The sequence below is a fragment of the Nycticebus coucang genome, chromosome 20 (genome assembly GCF_027406575.1).
Source record: "Nycticebus coucang isolate mNycCou1 chromosome 20, mNycCou1.pri, whole genome shotgun sequence".
In the NCBI taxonomy this organism is placed as follows: Eukaryota; Metazoa; Chordata; class Mammalia; order Primates; family Lorisidae; genus Nycticebus; species Nycticebus coucang.
In genome coordinates this window covers 58743105-58764325 of record NC_069799.1, presented here as the reverse complement: position 1 = coordinate 58764325, position 21221 = coordinate 58743105, and the positions used below count along the sequence as shown (strand labels likewise).

At 47.0% G+C, this 21221-nt stretch overlaps 1 protein-coding gene across 5 annotated transcripts in view; it reads right to left on the bottom strand.

Annotated features, from left to right (window-relative positions):
• The window catches only part of FRMD4A (FERM domain containing 4A), a 607160-nt gene that overhangs the window by 312676 nt on the left and 273263 nt on the right, over nucleotides 1-21221 (bottom strand). For 2 of the 5 annotated variants that reach the window (XM_053572750.1, XM_053572752.1), the window contains exon 1: nucleotides 6318-6427. The exons of 2 other annotated variants lie outside the window; for them this stretch is intronic. In XM_053572750.1, the coding sequence (XP_053428725.1) occupies nucleotides 6318-6410 (93 nt within the window). In that variant the 5' untranslated portion in view covers nucleotides 6411-6427. Of the gene's footprint in view, nucleotides 1-6317; nucleotides 6428-16985; nucleotides 17160-21221 lie in introns of those variants that run through there. One more of the 5 variants, XM_053572751.1, reaches the window with a different exon arrangement.

The window sequence follows — 21221 nt, the reverse complement described above, 5'->3', positions numbered from 1 at the left end:
GCGTCTATTTATAGAAGGAACAAAATCCCATGCAGGATGAGGGGCTGGATAATAATATGGGTGAATACACTGATGTGTCTGCACAGTGCTTCGCTGTCTGCTTTCAATGGTAATAAATATCCAGTAAAAGCCGTCGCTGTATGTGTTTTGGGTAACGTCTCACACTTCCCTGCATGAATACATTCAGAATGTAAGCACCCCACACTCCACCACAGAGACTCCCTTGTATTCCGGGTTCTTAAGTTATGCAGCTTCGCAGCTGTGATAATGTAATGGTTTGCAAAATAATAGACTGGCAATACATCAACCTGGAATAACACATCAAATAATGAATGATGTGGGTGCAAAAAGGTTTAATTTATGCTGCATTAAAAATACTTTTCCAGAAATATCACAGTGTTTCAGTCTTTCCTAGACCAAAAAAAAAAAAGGCTTTTACCTAAAATATTTAAAAGATTGTGGCAAAAAAGAATGCTTTCTTGTTTCATTTTATTCCCCTAGTGAAACTGTCAAATTTATACTACTCTGGGGAGAGGCGTACAATTTGGGTCCGGTCAGTTGTTCATACATGAACTTGGTTCCGCTGGAAGGTATAGGGTTTGGCCTTGGAATTTAGAACAACTAACAAGACCATTCGTTTTCTTAGCGTGTGTTCACGTGCAAGAGTGAACCCATTTTCCACCAGCAGTCATGGGGCTTGTGGTCGTCAGTGTGGGAATTGAGGCTGTCCTGGGTTTATGTTTGATCCTCATCTCAGACAGACTTCATTCACCCTCTCATCTCACACATGTTCAAGGCACTCCTGTTAGGAATCAGAGGCCAAGGTGTGTGCCCAAAATGCTTGCCATCATGTGGTGGATGAACACGACGTAAGCTAGAAGTTTCAAAGCACTGTGATTCGTGCTATTTACGGGAATGCCAGGAAGCTGTGGGGACCCCTGGGAGAGCATTTATTCCCACCTGGAGAGAGAATTCGGTGCCTGGAAGGGCTTCCCACAGGATAGCACCGTTCGGGTGAAGGATGTGAATAGGAAGTTAAGGGAGTGGGGGGAGGGAACAGCGAGAAGCAGGAGGGTGGAAGCACATGCAAAGGCCCTGGGGCAGAGGGAGCATGGTGGTTTGGAGGAACTGCAAACGCGTTCCTGTGTGCTTGGATGTAACCTGCTTGGGTGAGACCTGAGAAGAGGTGAGGCTAGAGAGCACAGACGGGCCCTGCTTACAGAAGGCCTCGGGATTATGTTCATCAGTCGTGTCCTGAGGCCGGGGGCCACATATGGGTTCAAAGTAGACAAGGGATGCAATGGGGGGACAAGACTGGTGACCCCGAGAAGGCTGTACATCAAAGGACGAGAGGAGGCATTTCAGAGCTGGCCTGGACAGCACATGGTGACTGACAGCTCGGCGGGAACTACAGAAAGGCAGGATAATGCTGGGGCTGGGTGGGAATTTGGGGAACTGACAGCATCAGAGAAGAACCAGGTTGGGGTGGCAGGTGGTGGTGGTGGGGTGAAGAATTCCGTTTTGGCCATGCTGGATTGGACATGTTGAGATGTGCAAGATGTCAAAGATGTCCAGACCCTGTTCCACCCTAGGGTCTGTGATGTGGATGTCACAGAGGCTAAATCCATAGGGGAGACCAGCATTCTCTATTAATGAGGAAGTTTCGCCCCCATGTCTGAGATGATCTCACAGCTAGACAATCGGTGGGTGAAAATTGAGATGCAACAACCTGGTAAGTGCCTGCATGAACGGCAGTTCCAAGGCCCCCTAGGATGGCATCTCAGGGCAAGAAGAAAAATATTAATGTATTTCTCAGCTTCCTGGAGCTCCAACCAGAATACAACAGCAACTCAGTGCATTTAAACCACCTTGATGTAAGATCACAAAGTAAAACAACCTGGGGCGGCCACGTGAAAGGTCTGCTCCCTTATCCTTAAGACTCTGTAAGGGGTAATCGCCAACAGAAAACCATTTCCTCATCTAGTAAGATCAGATGTATTGTAGCTGAATCCAAATGTTCCCCCTGCCCCCAAGGCAAACTCTCAGAACAAATTTCCACATTTTCTCTTCTCAAAACATTTATATGTTTTGTTCTCACATTTATTAGATTTTTCCATGAAGTTCATTTTTTATTTTACATCTGGAATAAGAACATCTGGCTTTAAAAGGAAGAGAAGATCTAGACGTCTACAGGTTTGAGTAAGTTCAGTTGCTCGGCGCTGGGGTGCAGGCGTTTTGAAACACTGTATTTTCCATGTGTCTTATATAAAATTGAGAGTCCAAGGGAAGTTATTCCCGCCAAATACTTCTTGGCTTGATCAGGTAAACTGTACTAAAGGAGTTTTCCAGGTGGCAGAGAAGTGTCACCAGGTACATAAATTATCAGTGACAGGCAGTCCCCGGTGAAGAATGAGATAGGTTCTGTAGATTTGTTCTTAAGTTGAAGTTATATGTAAGTGAGAACAGGCACATTTACCTATTACCCAGAATAGCCTCCGTTTATAAGTGCAAGTTGTATACCAGAAGTTTGTAACTCAGGGCCTGCCTGTATTAAAAATACAAGCCGAGTGTTCTTCTATACAAAGATAGGCCAACTTAAAAATATACTAGACTGCGCATTATGTGATAGCCAGGTTTTGTGTGAGGAGGTAGGACAATTAAGTTCATGATCTTATCCTAGAAAAAGTGCTACCTACCTCCTTGCTGAATATCACTACGGTCACCTTGGAGGGAATCTACGCACGGACGCCAGCGCCTAGCCCACCCTTCAAAGCAATTTTGGAACTCTTTTTCTGGAATGACCATCCAAGCTGTTGACATACGACAACTAAGTTCGTGAACTCATCCTGGAGAAAGTTAACACTATGCGACCTTACCTCATTGCTGAATATTGCTACAACCATCATCAAATTACTCCCCTCGGCCATCTGGTGACCAAGTTAGAGAACTTACTTGCCTGACTTCCTATGTTACTGCTGCTCCTTCACAACCGCCCTTAGCGTATAGACAGTCCAGATGAATAAACTAGAGCTGAGAAAGTCTAAGTCACTTTGCCAAGGCCATAAACCATAAATAGTGAGACTGTGGGTTTTTCCAACCCCCGTTCAGCCCACCATGCCACTTTCCAGATCACCAAAGTTGTCTTTGTTGCTTATTGTACAGCTTAATTCTAGCCTGTATTCTCTTGACTAATAATTGTTTCATTTATATAAACCTGGCAGCCTAATCTCTCTTATCCTACCAAACACGACGTTTTATATTGATTTTTTCCACCCTGCCTAGCACAGAAAAGGGCTCGTGGTTGTCTGTGAAAAATTATCAATGAGAGGCGGTGCCTGTGGCTCAAAGAAGTAGGGCGCCGGCCCCATGTTCTGGAGGTGGTGGGTTCAAACCCAGTCCCGGCAAAAAATAGCGCAAAAAAAAAAAAAATTATAAATGAGAACTAAGTCTAGGCTCTCAGGCTGTGGGAGAGTTTCTGTAATCATGATTTGAGGGATTCTAGGTAGCATAATTACAAAGTTTTCATTACTTTCTGTCAACTCAGCTTCTGGGCAATTGGAAAACGGAAACAATTGTTGAATCTTGGACACTGGAGGGCACACAACTGTCAGTGCCCTAGACGTGGTGTCATTCTCCCTGGTTTTTAGCGTCTCTGACTTGGTACATTCTCTAAATTTCTCTTCAAGGGGACAAGGTTATAACCCTTTTCTCAAGGCCACATGCCATACTCTAGCTCCCCAGAGAGCAAAGGAAATAAAACTTGTCCCAGTGGCAGGTGCATGACACAGTGGGGTTAGGTCCTGCCCTGTTGTTGACTGTAGTCCCCCAGACGCAAGGTCAAACCTCTCCATGCCTCAGTTTCCCTGTTCACACATGACAAGGGTAACTACTCCCACCCGGATACGAAGCGCACTGGAGCAGGGCGTTGTAGAAATGCCAGGCCCGCACATCATTAAATATCGTGCGACAGCAGAAACCAACTCAAGTGTCTGTCACCCCCGAGATTCCTGATGGAACCGAAAAGCCTGTGTTTGCTTTAGATTCAGGGACTCCCCAGGCAGCAGTGCCATCCTCAGGGTCTGCCCTTGCCTTTCTTCCGCTTCTGGAAACGTACAACTCCAGTTCTGAAAAGTTTTACAGAACCACCCACAGCGTAGGATGTCCAATTGAAATTGATGGGACATCATGTATTCCAATTGATTTCACCATCCTTTGCAGTGGAGGGTGAAGAGTTAGGTTCACAGGCAAAGCCCAACTCTCCGAGGCCTTGCATGCTGCTCTGAGGGGCTCCAAAGCTCTCACACCCACTCTCATAACAATAAGGTATACTCCTGGGTGAAAACAGGCCTGTGTGTATTGAATTCAAATATGTGCAAATGTATGCAACAGCAGGTAAGTTTTAGATATGTCACTCTGTTCCTGTATTGTCTGTTTTCTTTGATAAGCCGTGCATAATAGAAAGGCACACATCTGGATTTATGCAAATGCAGATGATATATTGAACATGTATCTAAGTATCCTAATGATATAAACCAAGGTTACCAGGCAACTATGGTTTTGTTGTGCTTCTATGCAGGATAACTCTCTCTTTAATATTGCCCCCTTGCACAGCCCCAGGGCACACAGTTGGCATTTCCACCTGAGTATTTATGAATGAATGTCTTAATAATAGAACATATTATAAACATTTAGTTACCATACAGGCCAAAGAGTTTTCCCTAGAACTTAAAATCATGTTCAATCTAAGCCTGAGAAATCCATAAATGTTGCCAGAATCGGGCGGCACCTGTGGCTCAGTGAGTAGGGTGCCAACCCCACATACTGAGGGTGGCAGGTTCAAATCCAGCCCCAGCCAAACTCCAACAAAAAAACTAGCCGGGTGTTGTGGCGAGCGCCTATAGTCCCAGGTACTCGGGAGGCTGAGGCAAGAGAATCGCCTAAGCCCCAGAGCTGGAGGTTGCCGTGAGTTGTGATGCCACGGCACTCTACTGAGGGCAACAAAGTGAGACTCTGTCTCAAAAAAATTTTTTTTTTTTTGCTAGAACTGGTAGTCCCATAAAGGCCAATACACAGTAGGCATTTAATGCATATTTAGTTGAGAATCCTGATATTGAGAACCAAACTTATGTATCAAAATACTGACACATAAGTGAAGTTTCCTTCATTCACATGGCAGAAAAAAAATGTAACTATCAAAACTCAGGAAGTCAACCATCAAAATATTATATAGCCCCTCATTTTTTTTATATTTATATATTTATTTTATTTTTCATAAAGCTTTTAATTAAGCATTTAAAATAATGCAAATGTCACTGAGTAGTGTCTATACGGGTCAGGAAAAGTCACTTGGATTAAACTCTGTCCTTCCTGATAAGATGCAGCAAGTTGCTTGTCTATCCATAGAGCTTGCTGGGATGCAATTTGCTTTTTTAGGTCTTGGGCTTCACCTTAACCTAAGATGCCTATGTAGATGCCAACAGCTAAAGAAGGGACTTGCCAGGATTCAAACAGGGGTTTTGTGGGATTTTGAGACCCAAAGAACCATTCTACTCCATGGGGGTGTAGGTGCTGTCCCCACATGTTGACCCCATATCCCAACAACAACAACAACAGCTTTGCACTAACCATAGTCAGCCCCCAAGTGACATTCTCTAAAGAAGGACAGATCCTTGTCTTTACTTTATAGGATCTTCTCTGCTAGGGGCTACCCTAAAGCAAGCATCGTTTCAGGAAATTAACAGAGTAATTTTGATCCCGAATCCACAGTATTGAAAACAAACAAACCTAAAATGTTAGCTATGCATTTGGGGAAGGGGTGGAAAGCAGAGGGGCTTTTAATCTACCGCCTGCATAATTTAAACCATCAAAGCTCCAAAGCACCCTGTCATCACCACGTCCTGCACAGACACTGTCACCCAGCAGAGGAAATTCACAGCCCTGTGGCACTAATGAGTGTGTTTCAACAAATGCAGAAGAAATCAGGTCTCATAGCCCCGATGAGTATCTCCACAAGCACTCAAATCTTTTAGACCCACTCCTTTAGAAACTCCAGGGGCAGTTTCCACCCAATATTCCACCCCGCCCCCCCATCTTATCCCTGAGAGCAGCTCCCCTCCTCCAAACTCCAGATCCACAAGTGACAAAAATGGCTGTTTCAGATTTCACATCATTATCTGTTAAGAAGAAAAAAAAAATTACATAGTATCCTACAGTCCCAGGAAAAACGTTAGTAGCAGAAGTAATACAGTGTACGAGGAGAACCAGCACACCCCTCTCTTGGAGTAACTGAAAAGCAAACAGTCCTCCACGTAGCTTACCCGCTCCACGCTGCGCCTTCTCAGAGATCCATAAGGTATTTTCAGCAAAAGTCTTTGGGATCTATTTGGAGCCATTGCAGCCTGAACCACCATGGTGTAGAGTGGGGTGTGTGTGTGCGTGTGTGTGTGTGTTCTCAGCAGAGGGAGTGAGAAAGAGGGAGACGTCCTCACAAATAAGTTATGGTCTCCCGGAGGTTTCCAAAATATCAAATAACCGAAGGAGTTTTTCTTTCAACCCTATGAGTCAAGGAGGTGGGGGGATGGGAAAAAAGAAAAACAGCCCAAGTTCTGCAACTTCAGTGAGCTTCACGCTGAAGCATCCCGAGTCTCCTTCTAGCTGTCCCTGTGCGCTGGCTCAGTGAGACAGCGAGGTCCCGGTAGTGGGCTAGTGACGCTTCTGGGGAGTGTGATCCAGAAATGTCAACTCTGCTTCCCGTGGCTGCAGATGGTAACCAGGTCAGTTGTCTAATCAAAGCTCTCTCAGACGTATTCACTTGCTCACGTGACCCCCCAGCCCCTTGGCTGTACAGTAGGTCACATGCTCACCTTAAAAAGACTGGAATATCACCATCTGGAGCGGAGATTAATGTGGAATCCTACATTCTGATTCTGCTCTCTTCCCAATGCAGGAATGATATTCGAAGGCCAGTGGCACACCACAGTGGGGACTTAGGGGATTTCTCTTTTCAGTCATAAATCATATCTAGGAAGTTGAGCATGGGGCGTGCACATCTGTTTCTCCCTCCCGCTTGCTAACCCTTAGACAATAAATGCACACATGTAATTTGCTGTATATGTGACTGCTGTCCACACAGGACGAGGCAAGGAAGGAGATGGGTCACACGGTTCTGATGAATCAGTTCACAGAGAACAGATGTGAACTTGGCATTTCCTCATTTAAATGTGTTCTAAGACATTTATTTTTATGTGTGCCAGTAAACACGGAGCTAGATTTGATATTACAAGGCTCCAAAAGGGCTGTGGAAGATCAGATTCAGTTGCGCGCATGTCGTGTTTGTCCATTTCTCCGATCACATTGTGTGGTTTAGAGCAGGTAAATAGCAAAAATGGTCTTGAAAGTTAACTTTCCTATGGTATTTTATAACCGAGAAATTGTTCATCCATCTCCCCCATGTCTCCTCCTTCCTACAGTGGCTTATTTCCATAGCAGAGAGAATTACTATAAAGAACATCAAGTTACTTTAAAGAAGATCCACCATTTGAAGCCTTGTCATTTTCTTCTTTTTAAAGTATTTCTACATCCCCGGCTCCTCTCTGTTCTGGGTTTTATGAAAGAAGGGACAGCCGTTTTCTTTGTAGTCATCCCACGCTTTTGGTGTCACTTAGCATGACATTACTCATATGCTTTGGTAACCAGCTTTTATGTACTCTCTAAAATCCAGGGCTTAGTTTATTGAGAATGGCGCACATGAAGGTCCCGTTTATTCAGACTGAAGTTGGGGTGGAAGGCAGAGGGAAGAGGCAACTTTCACAGCAGGAGAAAATGAATCAGGAACAAGCTGCGGGGGGCGGGGTGCTGGCGGAGCCGGGGAGGGGGCACAGCCCTTCACCGCAGACGCACATGGAGAGGCAGTTAAAGAAAGCATCAAGTTGATGTGGGAAATTCCAAATATACAACAATCGGGCTTTGTTCGTAATCAGTTCCATATGTGCACTCGGAGAGATGGCGAGAGGGTGAAAGAGAAGGGGAGAGACAGGGAGGGACGGAAACCTCCTAACCCTGACTCACAGAGCGCTGCTGGTGAGGGTTACTACGCTGCCTTCCGCTCTTTTCTTGCTTCCTGCCTGCACCGTCTGGTTTCAGAGTATTGGGGTGGGGGCGGGGTGGGAAATAAATCTGGAATGATACCCGATGATTTAGCCAGATCAGTAGAATCTCTTCCCTTCATAAAACCACACTTGACTGTGTAATGGCTTTGAATAAAGGGTAGGTACCTTTCCATAACACTCATCTGTGGCGAGACATCCTGCCAGCTCAGACGGAGAGGGGGCAATGGATCAGATGGGCTGAGAAGCGCTGCCTCTGCTCTGACCCAGGCCGGGGCAAAGCCTCTGGGAGCGGAATTTATTTATATTTGACTAAATGCAACTTCCTCTTTCCCAGGGGCATTAATGAGGGTTTCACCGCAGAGCTTAAGGCTTCACGGCATAGTTCAAATCATAAGGGACACTTTGATGAACTAAGTGCAAATAAAACAAAAACACATGCGTTTGATTAAGGCTAAAATACATATAGAAGAGAATGTTAATGGGAACGAAAATAACCCCGGGCTAGACTCCCACACATTTAAGTCCCACACATTCCGCCTCCTTGGGGGGAAGGGGGGGAGGGTCGCTTTTCATATCAGCCCAAGAGCCTCCTCTCCGCTAATGGAGTCCTGGCCAGGCCAGTCCCCCTGGGAGTAGGTGACCACCTCTTCAGTGTGATTTGAAGGTTCTTTTAAAGGTTGGCTTGTCCAAAAATATCTTTCTGCTTGTCTTGCTGTGGGTGTCTGAGGTTTACATACTTAAAATTAATTTTGAGTCTAAGATATTTATTTCTACTGTTATAAGCCAAGTGTGTTTCCCTGGAGGAGATATGCACTCATACCTTAGCAGATACAATCACGGCATCCAGGCGTGGCCCAGTGACATGCTAGGAAGTCACCAAGGGCCACCTGTGTGCATGGAAGAAGGAAGTTTCACCGTCCATACTAGAAGAACTGGGGCTCAGAGAACTCTGCACGGCTGCAGAGTTAGAAATGTCAGAGCCGAGATAAAAACCAAAGTCCACTGGTTGAACTTCAGGGCCCATTCAACTCTGACCTGTCACAGATGATTTTTATCAGATTATGGCAGTTTGGAAGTCCAGAAAGGAGAAATGTCTGATGGACCCAACAGGGAAAGGAAAAACTCTGTCTTTGAAAATGAAAGAATTGCAATCCAGGAAAACGTGTTGAATTGAGCAGTTCTAAAGTCTTTGGAGCTGCTGCTGTGATGTCACTAGGAGCCCAGTGCAGAGGACTGAGGAGCTAAGAGGTCCAAGGGACCTTGGGAGGCCAGTACAACCCCTGGCCTGGGGCTGAGGTGGGAACTGAGTTATGAGAGCCTCGGGCAGGGTCTCCTGGCTGAGGCTGGAACCCTGGAGAGTTGGCCACTTCTGAGCCACTACTGAAGGCCAAAGGGTGAAGATGTGGAGGAGGAACCCTGGCCTCTCTCTTCCCAGTGCCCTTTCACCTCCCACCAGCATCTTCCAGCCAGGTGACATGGAGCTGTGGGAGCCGCCATCTCGCAGGGCAGGAAAAGGGGGGAGGAATAGATCCCGGTGCCAGGACCAGCACCAGCACCAAAGGACCAAAACATTGGACCAAGGGACTGGGGAATGGTGAATTTGGGGGTGACTGAAAGAGAATAGGGAGCAAGAGGAAAACCTATGGAACTGAGTGCCGCTTTGAGAGAACAGGCTTTTATAAGGATGGTGGATAGTGGGACGTCCTGGGCATCAAGGGACAGTCTACTGGCCGAGGGATGGGGTGCCAATGAACCCCACAGGAGTGGGGCTTTTTAGACATGCTGGCTTCTAGAATCTAAAGTGGCTGCTTTCACTGCCTCTGGGAGCAGTACACTTAAAGCTGGGTAGAGTTTTGTTTGTTTTGAACATTTCCTTCCCATCTCAATGAAAATGTTTACAGTAAAACTGGTATGAAAACACACAGGGCTCAATTGAGCAGTAGTTCAGGAAAGTCAATGGTCTTGGCAGTCCAAAGCATAGTGAATCAAAGCAAATAGGTGTCCCGGGTCACGGAGAACAGGGCAGGAAAGGGGGGCTGGGGATAACAGACCCCCCAGAGAGAGCGCTTTGCAAAGCTGGTGTTGACAGAGGCGGCAGCCGGAAAGGGGACTGTCTGCTGGGCCAGCGTGTGTGCATGGGCTGGAGAAGAGGGTGCTCTGAGGCCAGTGGCCCGGCTGAGGCTAAAAGGCCATGTGGAGGCAGAGAGGTCGGATGGGGTCAAGGGCCCGGGCACAGTGAGGACCAGGCAGTGCAGCCCAGACTGAGCTGATGCACTGGCCTCAGATGTTCATTCACCCATTTGTTTGCCCGGTGCCTGAAATCCCCGCTGCTGGGGCTAACCTGTTAGTCCCCTGGAAGTCAACTCACATGCGCTTCTTAGCACAGTCCCTTGCTGGCACCAAGTAGACGCCTTTGCATTTTTTGTTTTGCCTTTTTGGAAGAATACTGAAAGAACGGTCAGGTCGCAGGACAGTGAGGTTTTTGTCTGGGAACGTGAGTGAGGGTGCACAGTATGGTGAGTGCTCTCCTGAGGCTGGGGGGCAGGAGCCCAGCAGAGGCCACTGTGAGCCCCAAGGGGAAGGGGCGGAGCACCATGAGCTGAGAGAAGAGCTGGGGAAGCCCAGAGCTGGGAAGTGGAGCTGAAGAGGCCTCTGGAAAAGAAGGACTTACCAACTAGAAAACACATCCCTTATCCTTTTGTTCCTTATTCTTTCTTTGGCAAAAGGTTGAAATAGGGCTCACTGTACCTACCTGTTCTAACTCCTATCTCAAGCCATTCTTCCTTGTAATAGCTTGCTGGATGTTAAAAGGGGGCTTTGTCAGTGTTGGTGGAAGGGTTCAGGCAGGAGGCAACCGGAGCAGTGCAGGGAGCAGGGCACTCAGGAGGATGTGGGGTCGGAGCCATATGCCCCCCTGCCCCACCACAGCCACTATCCCAAACCAACTCCCAGCTGGGGGATAATGGAGAAGCTGCATCTTTGAATGAAACTTGGGGGCTTTCATCATTGTCCCGTGAAACAGGGACAAGGAGAATTAGGAGGGATGAAACCAAACACACCCGTGAGGAAACACATCTTTCCTAAATATCCAGAATTGGTCATCCAACATTCTATGCATGTAACAAAATATCACACGTACTTCCTAAATATGTACCAATATTATGTATGGATTAAAAAGCTAACCCTGGGCAGTGCCTGTGGCTCAAAGGGATAGGGCGCCAGCCCCATATGCCGGAGGTGGTGGGTTCAAACCCAGCCCCGGCCAAAACTGCAAAAAATATATGTATACATATATAATAATAATAAAACATAAAAAAAAAAAGCTAACCCTAACAAAATGCATACACTGAACAAATCTGGAACATTCCTAGAGTCAGGGGAGGGTGTTTGGAAGGGAAGCCCTGTGTCTCTTCAACATTCCATCACCGTTCCCAGGCCTCGCAGCTCCAATAACCACGCAATCCACATCCCGGCTCATTAGAGGAAGCTGGGACTGAGGTTAGACAAACAGAAATGCTGTCAGCATCCATAATTTTCTGTTTGATAAGTGACTGGAAGTTGGGCCGAACGTGAAACCAAATAACCCTAAGAACAGGACCGAGATGTCAAACGACACTCGCACCATCGGACCCCACGTGCCTGGGCCTGTGAGATCAGCTCCAGCTCATCAGTGTGGGAGAGTTCAGGTTCCTCCTGACTTTAACCGAGGTTTGTTCTGATGCAGCACCCCACCGGCAGGGTTTGTGTCTGGAAGATGCTATGGGTAGACCTGCCGTCAGCGTGGGTGGGGAGACACGTTCCTCCCTCCTTCCTTCTTTCCTTTCTTCCCTCCCTTCTTTCTTTCTTTTGCCTAGTTGGGCTACGATCAAGGCTTCCTTTAATACTTCTCTTTTTGAGCAGCCAAAGGAAATACAAGAAATTTAGCCTGAACTTCAGCTAACCCCTGGTCGTCCCCACCGGGCAGGGGTGAATCAGCTGTTTGCTCCTAAGATGACATTGTCTCTGCTCTTCCTATACTCCATACCAAGTTCTACATATTGGCCTTCTGGTTGTCCAAACCAAGTTTATTATTTCCTTTGATCACTTACACTGCATTGTTCCTTGCACAACTATTTCACGGAGAGCCTAGTAAAATAATGCACCCCCTTGTACGGCATAGTTTATCAGAGGAATTATTCCTCTGGTTTTAAAATACATCGATTTATTTCATTCGCACACTCCGTTATCAAGTTAGTGCTCTTATTTTCCCTGGATGGAGTTGAAGGCCCAGAGAGGTGGAGGAACTTGCCTGGGGTCACACAGCACCTGGCTCCAAGGCTGTGCTGTCCTGTGTCACTCCTGTGTGGCCCAGGAGGGGGAGTACAGGAAACTCCTGCTGATGGGAAACGTTTCCTTTCGCTGCTCAAATTCAGCTCCTCTCTGTGTAATGAAGCGTCTGTGGTGAAAGATCTCTTGGCCTGAGACCTGAGTCTGTGTCTGGAAAGTCGCTGGAACGTAGGATGAAATGTAATATTGTATGTGAAAGTTCTTTGTGAACGACGCGCGCGTGCCTGGGTGAGTGTGCACATGCATGCTCACGGCTCTCCCATCCTCACTGCTGCAGGCTCCTTTCCTTGTCACCTCAGCTGCTGCAACAGCCTCTGCCTCATCATGCACAGTCTCACATGACTTCCTTGTCCCGTCCATCTGGATTCCTTCCAGGCCAGCTGGCTTAGCCACATATTTTAGGTGATAAAGAGACTTTTCCCTTAAGTTTTGATAGTTCCATATTTAGGATGTTTCTTTGAGTAAAAAAGGACTAGAGAATTAATCTGTCCAGAAGAAGACCCCCATCCTCACCAACTCACAAAGGAAATCACACCTTACACTCTTCTAGGGAGGGAAGGAGATGGCATCTAAACTGCATGGAAACCCCATGAGCTAATTGGAGATCCCAGAATCTCATTCGTTGTTTACAGCAAGGACCAGGCCACAGAGATGCAAACAAGCTGGGTGCAGGATTAGTGCACATTCCATCTCTTGCTTCCCGGGTGTCGAACCCAAGGCACATCAGTGTGCTGCAGACTTTAGCCCTTCAACTCTTGCAAAGAGGGAGCAGAGATCCTCCTTACAAGCCTTTGGATTCCTTTTATTCCTCCAAAACAAGGTCCTTCACATCTTGCCTTGATTTGTCCCCCTCAGAGCTCTACTTGCCCTCCCCAGCGTGAGGCCAAGTTAGGCCATCAGCAGCTACAGCCTGGGCTAAGGGCTACTCTACATGGTGCTAATGGCTTATTGTGCCTGCTGCTAGGAGTGATGTTGTGTCCAGAGGCTGAGAAGTCAACATGATTGCAAGAAGCCTACATGATTAAGAGGTAATAAGCTGATGCGGATGAGTTAGCTGTGTAAATTGGCTTTCGAGATCACTTTCCAAAACCCTTTCTCATGTGCTGTTGGCTGTGGACACATTTTGATACCTAGCACTGATCAGCCGTGTTTATGAAGTACAATGTGCAGAGGCTAAACTGGGTAATTGCACCCGGGATGGCAAAATAAGTAAGGGCCTTACCTGTGGTATTGACCACCCAGGATTGGTGCAATATATACAGCATACCTCCAAACAGAGCCAATGCAGGTTGACTCCTCATCTTTACTAGGCTCAGCTCTCAAATTTCAGGCGTCTTAGCTAAACATTGGGTGGCAAGTGATCAGCTTTCACATCTGCTTCTCATTTCCCGGCTTCCTTTTTCCAGGAGGAGAAATTTAACATATAATTTTCTTCCATGGGAGAAGAGTTCCTCTTGGTTTAAGTGATTCCCTCTGGCATTGCAAAGAACAATGGCTTTCTTCTGGGCCATCGTATTGCTTTCTCTTTTGTGTTAGGACTATATAACTCCCAAGGGCAAATGCCCATTTGCCTGGCGCTCTCAGGGATAAGCCACACGGTCTATATTTTCCTAATGAAGATAGCTTGGATGGGAGAATAAATTTTTTCCTTGAAAATTGAGCATTTTTTTGAGACAGGGTCTATGTTGTTCAGGCTGGAGGGCCATGGCATTAGCCTAGCTCATAGCAACCTCCAACCCTGGGGCTCAACTGATCCTCCTGCCTTAGCCTCCTAAATAGCTGAGACTACAGGTGCATACCATCAAGTCTACCTGATTAAAAAAAATTTTTTTATTTTTAGAGATGAGGCCTCACAATGTTGTTCAGGTGGTCTCAAACTCCTGGTCTCAAGCCATCTTCCTGTCTTGCTTTCCCAATGTGCTAGCATTAGAGGTGTGGCTACCATGCCCAGACTAAAAATTAAGCATCCTGAATTTGTGAGTAAGACTGGTGCCTCAAACCTCTGCACCATAGGAACATACTTTAGGTTGAGTGTGCCCTATAGGACACGCAACATCCTGTGAATCAAAATTTCAAAGGGTTCCCCAGCCCAAATTCATGGCCAGAATGGGAAAAATACCTTCTATAAGCAGATCCTGCCGAGTGCAAAGCCTCTACACTGTACCTTGAATAAAAGCACCTCGAACCTTCCAGAACAAGGTGCACATAGCCAGGAGACAGGACAGGGAGCTAGCCCTGAGAGCCCTCTGTGCACTCTGACCGCCCTCACCTTCCACGCTCCTGACGCTGGTGTCACATCCTGTGGGCCATTTGCACCTGTGTGCTTGTGCACACGTCCACCTGCACCATCTCTTCACGCAACCTGCAGCACAGCCACAGCTAGAGAGGCCTCTGAGGGATGACAACTAATTATGAAACACCAGGTCTGATATGTTCCTCTTATCTTGCAGCAGCCTCGCGTTCCCTCAAAGCCCCCCAGCGGCCCTTTGTAATCCTGGAAAGGAAGCCTCAATATGGAAACAGCTGTTCTTGAGATAGTGGGATGACAGCCTAATGAGTACACCCTGAGCTGCAGAGGAAACCGGAGGCTAATGGGCCTCTGATGCAAATACCCTTTCTAGACAATTAGACTCAGGGAAGGCCTGTGGTCCCCAGCAAGGCTGGGAGAGAAGACACCGGCCTGTAGATATCAAGTCCTCTTTTGCTCTTTGTTAGGTTTTTATCCTCTCAAACGCTCTGGGCTGTCAGAGTCTCTCCCTGGCTCTTCCTGGGAGGTGGCTCTGGAAAGGCAGCTGGAAGTCACCTTGCTCAGAGGCCCCTCTGGGGGAGCCAGCTGGGGTCCCCAGAACACCTGCCATTTTGGTGGCAAATGAGACAGCCACAGTTTGCTGATGTTCAGGCAGGGAAGGAAGGCTGCACTTGAACCCAAATTCCCTGTAATTCAGTGTGTGTGTGTGGGGGGGGGTTAGGTGGTAATAGTGGGAGAGCGCTTTAGGGGTGGAGGAAAGAAAAATGACCTTTTGAGGCACCAGGGGCCACCTTCAAGGGAGGCAATTGTCCATGGATGGGGCGGGGTCATTGATTCCATAAGGAGCACCCTGAAAGCCAGGGGTTTCAGAGTGTGCTGCTAAAATCATCACAGGAGTAGAAGTGTCCTTGTCAACCCCCCATCCATGGGAAAACTGTCACATGCAGTTTACAGTAGGGGTCACGCTCCTATGACAATCTAACACCACTGCTGATCTGATAGGAGGCGGAGCCCAGGTGGTGATGAGAGCGACGGGAGCAGCTAGAAATACAGCCACCAAAGACATGTCCCCCTCCTGCCTGCAGGGCAAGCTCTGTTCCTAGTGACAAAGAGGACATTCCCGCAAACCCAGAAGGACACTCCCCATTACTGACACATCGCTGTCTCAGCCACAACTTCCCAAGGCCAGGGTCAGAATGAACTCAGATCCCCACACCCCGCCTGGGAAAGGGCCACCCCCTCTGGCACCCTGTCAGCCCAGGGTTACCTCAATCTGAAGACAAATTATAAATTAATAAAGAAAAAAAGCCCCAGACTCTCACGTCTGCCAAAACACACTATTCCATGCAAGGTTCCTCCAAGGGCCCCAGTGCTGTACAGTAAAGAAAGCGCCAACGCTCTCAGAGCCTTTCCAGATCCCAGACGCAGACAGACTGGTCCTTGCAATGCAAGGCAGCCGCCTTCCCGCGGCCAGCGCCAGTGTTGTTCTTGGCACAAGAGCAGCACTCAGCTGCCACCTGTGTTTCCAGTCTGGCATCCCCTCAACCCCCACCGAGAACACAAAACCAACAGACCTCTCACCCACAGAAAACCCTGAGAAAGGGGTAAGAATTGGTATGGTTGGTTTGGAGCAGAAAGGATGTTTAGCTTGCAATGAATGCCAGGGGCTCTCAAAGAGCATGCTTGTTAAAATCATCACAGAAGTGTCCATGTCAACTGCTCTTGTCATTACTTGTGAATCCCTCAGATGGCCTCATCCTATAAAATCAATTCCCGAGGAAGTTTTGGGAACTGAATATCTAGGGAAGTGGAAGAACCCGGGCGTTGGGATTCTGAGGATGGTGCTGTTCGCCACTCCCTACTACATTCAACATTTCCTACATGAAAAAAAAAATCAGTATTTTCACCACCACTCCCCTTCTCTGGAATGGTTGTCTCACTTCACAAACAAATCTGGTCCTCCCCCAGAATGCCTACTGTAGCTGCTTTGATCTCTTCTGGCAAATGTTTCCTATTTCTTCACCCCATTCATTGAGACATCTGCAAGTGACTTGATTTTAAAAGCCACATCTCTGCTATTTAATCTGTGTGGATGGTGCTGTGCCACTCAGGCATTCAGGAACTTGATGGTTTTCTCCCCACCCCCCACCCCCAAGGCACATGAGTAAGAAGAAATAATCACACCATACGGGGATTGGACAGCGGAGATTAGAATCAGATCTGGTCACAGGGACAGAGTCCCAGGCATTTGTGGAGGGGCAGGCGAGACTCTTGTGCCCGGACTATGAAAAGCCTTTACTTACGAACACGTCCATTAGCAGGTGTTCCAGTGTCACCTCCAAGTCCTCCAGTTTGGCGGCTAAAGTCATGATGACCGTTCTGATTTGCTCTCAAACCCTGCCGACAGCCGGCCCTGCAAACCCCTCCAGTCAGAAACGCTGTCGGCGTCAAATTTGGTCACAAGGCAGAGGTGCCACTAATGGGAAGTGGAAACCCTTGCAACCAAACAGAACATCGCAGACTGGACTGCAAGCGCCTTGTTGGCAGAAATTGTAAAGTATTTAAAAAAAACCCCACACTCTAATGTGGGTGCTGGTCACGAAGTGAGGTCTCCAGATGGAGAATGCAGCCTCCGCCTTCTGTGTGTAACTCTGCAGTCAGAGGGGCCGGCCAAGGGCAGAGAATCTCACCAGTGGACAGGAGAGAAAGACGGTGGGCAGCGAGGTGAAAACGCCGCAGAGAATGGAATCAACCGGCCGCCTCTGATATTTATGGGGCCACATGTTTTGACTCTAACCCATTTCTCAGTTCATTTCTGACCTTTCATAACCGGTCAAACACACTGGAGAGTATTGTCGAGCAGGGCAGTGGGTCCCACAGAAGTTGGCTGTGACCAATGCTGGGGCAATTCACACAGACGGGCCATCAATAGTTCTTTGTAAAAAACGTATCAGACCTTGCTCTGTACGCCGTGACAGAAAAGCGCATAGTCTTGTGAAAAACAAGGAAATGAAAGTTGTGGGGGTGCTACATTTCCCCCCAGAATATTATTAGATCCGTCCACTCTCCTCCTCCCTCCGTCCCCCACGCCCCCCTGCTGTAAGAGTAGATAAACATCAAGAAAAAATTGAATCTCTTGTGTCAACTCCGCAAGCTTCTGCCAGTTACAGATATCCACAGAATCTTGCAAATGCCATTTCTCCTTTTAAAGTTTGCCTTGTTTTTATACTTAGAAATTTTTTTCAAATTGTGGTGAAATATAGCAAAAATAATAATTGGTGTCAACTATGTTTAAGTGTAGAGTACAGGAGTGTTAAGGACATTATGTTGCTGTGTAACCATGACCACCATCTCTAGAATGTTTCACTGTGCAAAACTGAAACTCTGTATCCACTAAACAACAACTCTCCCACCTCCATCCCCTGTCAACTACCATTCTCCTCTTTGTCCTTATGAGTTTGAGAACTCTAGGGACCGTATATAAGTGGAATCATGCAGCATTTGTCCCTTGGTAATGGGCTCATTTGACACAATGTCTTCAAGGTTTATCTACCTTGCAACAGGTGTCAAAATGCCCTTCCTTTTTGAGGCTAACATGGTATATCCTAAGCCCACTGCTTTGGACAATTTTTCAGGCCTGAGAAAAATCTCTCAGGGACACTGGGTTGTCAAGGCACTGATGGCCATTCTTGCTGTGACTATATTGGCCAAAACGGCCTTGACCTAGGCAAGTGAGTCCTAAGATCTCTTTTCTTAGTTTCCTAAATAATTCCCAAACGCTAGTCTCTTGATTCCAAACAGGTGTAACCATGTAACAGTCAATATTGACGGCAAAGAAGGGAGCCCGTATGAAACTGAGAAGGAAACACAAACAAAAGGTTTCTGCTTTATAACAAAACTCTCCTCCCCTCGCCTCTAAAGTGTTAATGGTCGGAACTCTCCAATTTAGTATCTTTCCATGAATTTTCATTTTTCCCAGAGGAGATACATACAGACATAATTCAGTTTTTTCTATTTTTTTTTGGCCAGGGCGGGGTTTGAACCCGCCACCTCCGGCATATGGGACCGATACCCTACTGCTTGAGCCACGGCGCCGCCTGACATAATTCAGCTTTTAACAGTTAAGCAAAGCTACCATAAAATAAGGGACAAAGGAAAGAATTGATAAAAAGCATCATCTTATTTTAAAAGCAGATTTAGAGTCTGTCAAATTAGGTTAGCTTGACAGTTGGCCATAAAGCGTACAGAGATGTTCTTGGAGTTATGGTTTCTATTGTTTTTAAGCCTCCACGGCAGGTGTCCCTTGTTACCCGCCACCGACAACCAGGGAGGGGGAGGGGGAAGCTGGGATGAATGGCTTCCATAGGCAGGAATGCACAGAACATATATTTCCCTGATGGGTGAACTCACTCACACAGCTTCCTATCAGCCAGTGTGTTTGCCGTGCCTGAAATGGATTTAATAACTAGAGCTACAACACCAGCAAGGAAGACTCGCTACAAGATGACTTCTTTCCACAGAGCTACTATCTGTTGTTAAAACTATAGTTGTCCTGAAGAAGTGATTGTCGGTCAAAGGGAACCACAGTCAGTCTTCCAGTCTCAGCAGCGATTTTAGGTGGCTATTTTCTAAGACAGCTTTTGGGGGGCTTCATGGACAGTCAACGAAGCTGTTTCTTTTAGAATATAAACAACAAACTTCAGGGATCAGAAACTGTATCAGGGTTGGGTGAGGTTGCTCATGCCTGTAATCCTAGCACTTTAGGAGATCAAGGCAGGTGGATCACCAGAGCTCAAGAGTTTGGGACCATCCTGAGCACAGTAAGACCCATCGCTACTAAAACAAAAACCAGCTGTGCACTGTGGTGGGCAGGTGCCTGCAGTCCCAGCTACTTGGGAGGCTGAGGCAAGAGGATCACTTGAACCCAAGAGTCTGAGGCTGCTGTGACTCTGTCTCAAAGAAAGAAAGAAAAGAAAAAAGAAACTACATCCATCAGGCAGTGTAATTAGTTCCGTAGAGCTAGAACTCTAAGGAGAATGTATTACAAACATCCTTTTTTTTTTTTTATAGAGACAGAGTCTCACTGTACCGCCCTCGGTAGAGTGCCATGACGTCACACAGCTCACAGCAACCTCAGCTCTTGGGCTTACGCGATTCTCCTGCCTCAGCCTCCCGAGCAGCTGGGACTACAGGCACCTGCCACCAAGCCCGGCTATTTTTTTTGTTGCAGTTTGGCCGGGGCTCCGTATATGGGGCCAGCGCCCTACTCACTGAGACACAGGCGCCGCCCAAACATCCTATTTTTAGAAACAAAGTTACTAGAATAGTTTCTAAAGGGGAGATATTGACCAGAAGGGAGTTAGCCTGCAGAGAGCACAGGAAATGAGCAGCGGATGTGGATGTGACCCAGAAGAGACATTTATCATGAACTTAGGTAGTTGGGTACCACGGAGGCAGCAGGAACTACACTAGCAGGGAAACCTCCGACAAGTCGTGATCACAAAGCAAGTTCACCGGCGTCAGGGCTCACCAGTTATGAGTCCGCGGTACAGGCTGGGTTGGGCAGATTGATGGTGGCTATTTTCTTAGTAACTATATTCTGTCTACTGAATATATATATTTTTATAATAGGAACTTTTGTTGCTGCTTATATGGAATCCGGGCATACAACTGGTCATGCATTTGTGCATCCTTTAGACAAATACTTATTTAGTAAAGGGGCCAGATGTGAGAACAGGTGCAGGTGCTGCTAAGATTAAAACACAGTTCTTGCTTCAAGCCTTCACAGTCCAGAAGAGATGAGGCGTGATGTGTTGATGTGATTTTAAGCTATCTTTTCTTGGCGGATATGAATGTAGTTTGTGCTCCGGTATTAGGGGTGTTCAGTGCGGACGGATGAGGGAGAGGTCACGGATGAAACCTCCCCCTTCATGGGAAAGGGAAGCTGCAAGGATGAGAGGGGAGGTTCTCACTGACACCTCCTAAGGACGGGATTTGCAGAGGCATTGGGCCGGGGCTGTGATGGAGCCCAGGGGCTTGAGCCCCGGGTCCCTGGGGTTTGAGGAAATGACAGTACAGTATCTGGATACAATCTTACAGATGTCACTTTGACAGTATACATCTCAGTAGGAAAAGGATACACTTCAACCATTCACGGAGCTTAGTGACCACCTGAGGAGGCTCTGACATGAATCTCCATGCTGGGGCTTGCAAGTGGAGAACCATTAAGTCAGTGACCCACTGGGAGCGGCAGGCAAATACTAGAACTTGTTCTGCACATTTAGAGAATAACACTTGTGGGTATGCTTTTAAATCCGGAAATGTTAAATTTCTGTTTAAATTTTAGATCACTGTCTCCTCCAGCAGACTTCACACTTTTAATATTTGGAAGGTGGGGATTGGCTGGATTCTCTGTGCAGATGGGAAGCTGGTCTCTGTCCTTCTTAGGGAAACAGTGGGATAAATCATTCTTCTACTAGAGAGTACCATATTATTCTGCAGTCCTGAAAACAAATCATCCACTTGAAACATGAGAGAAC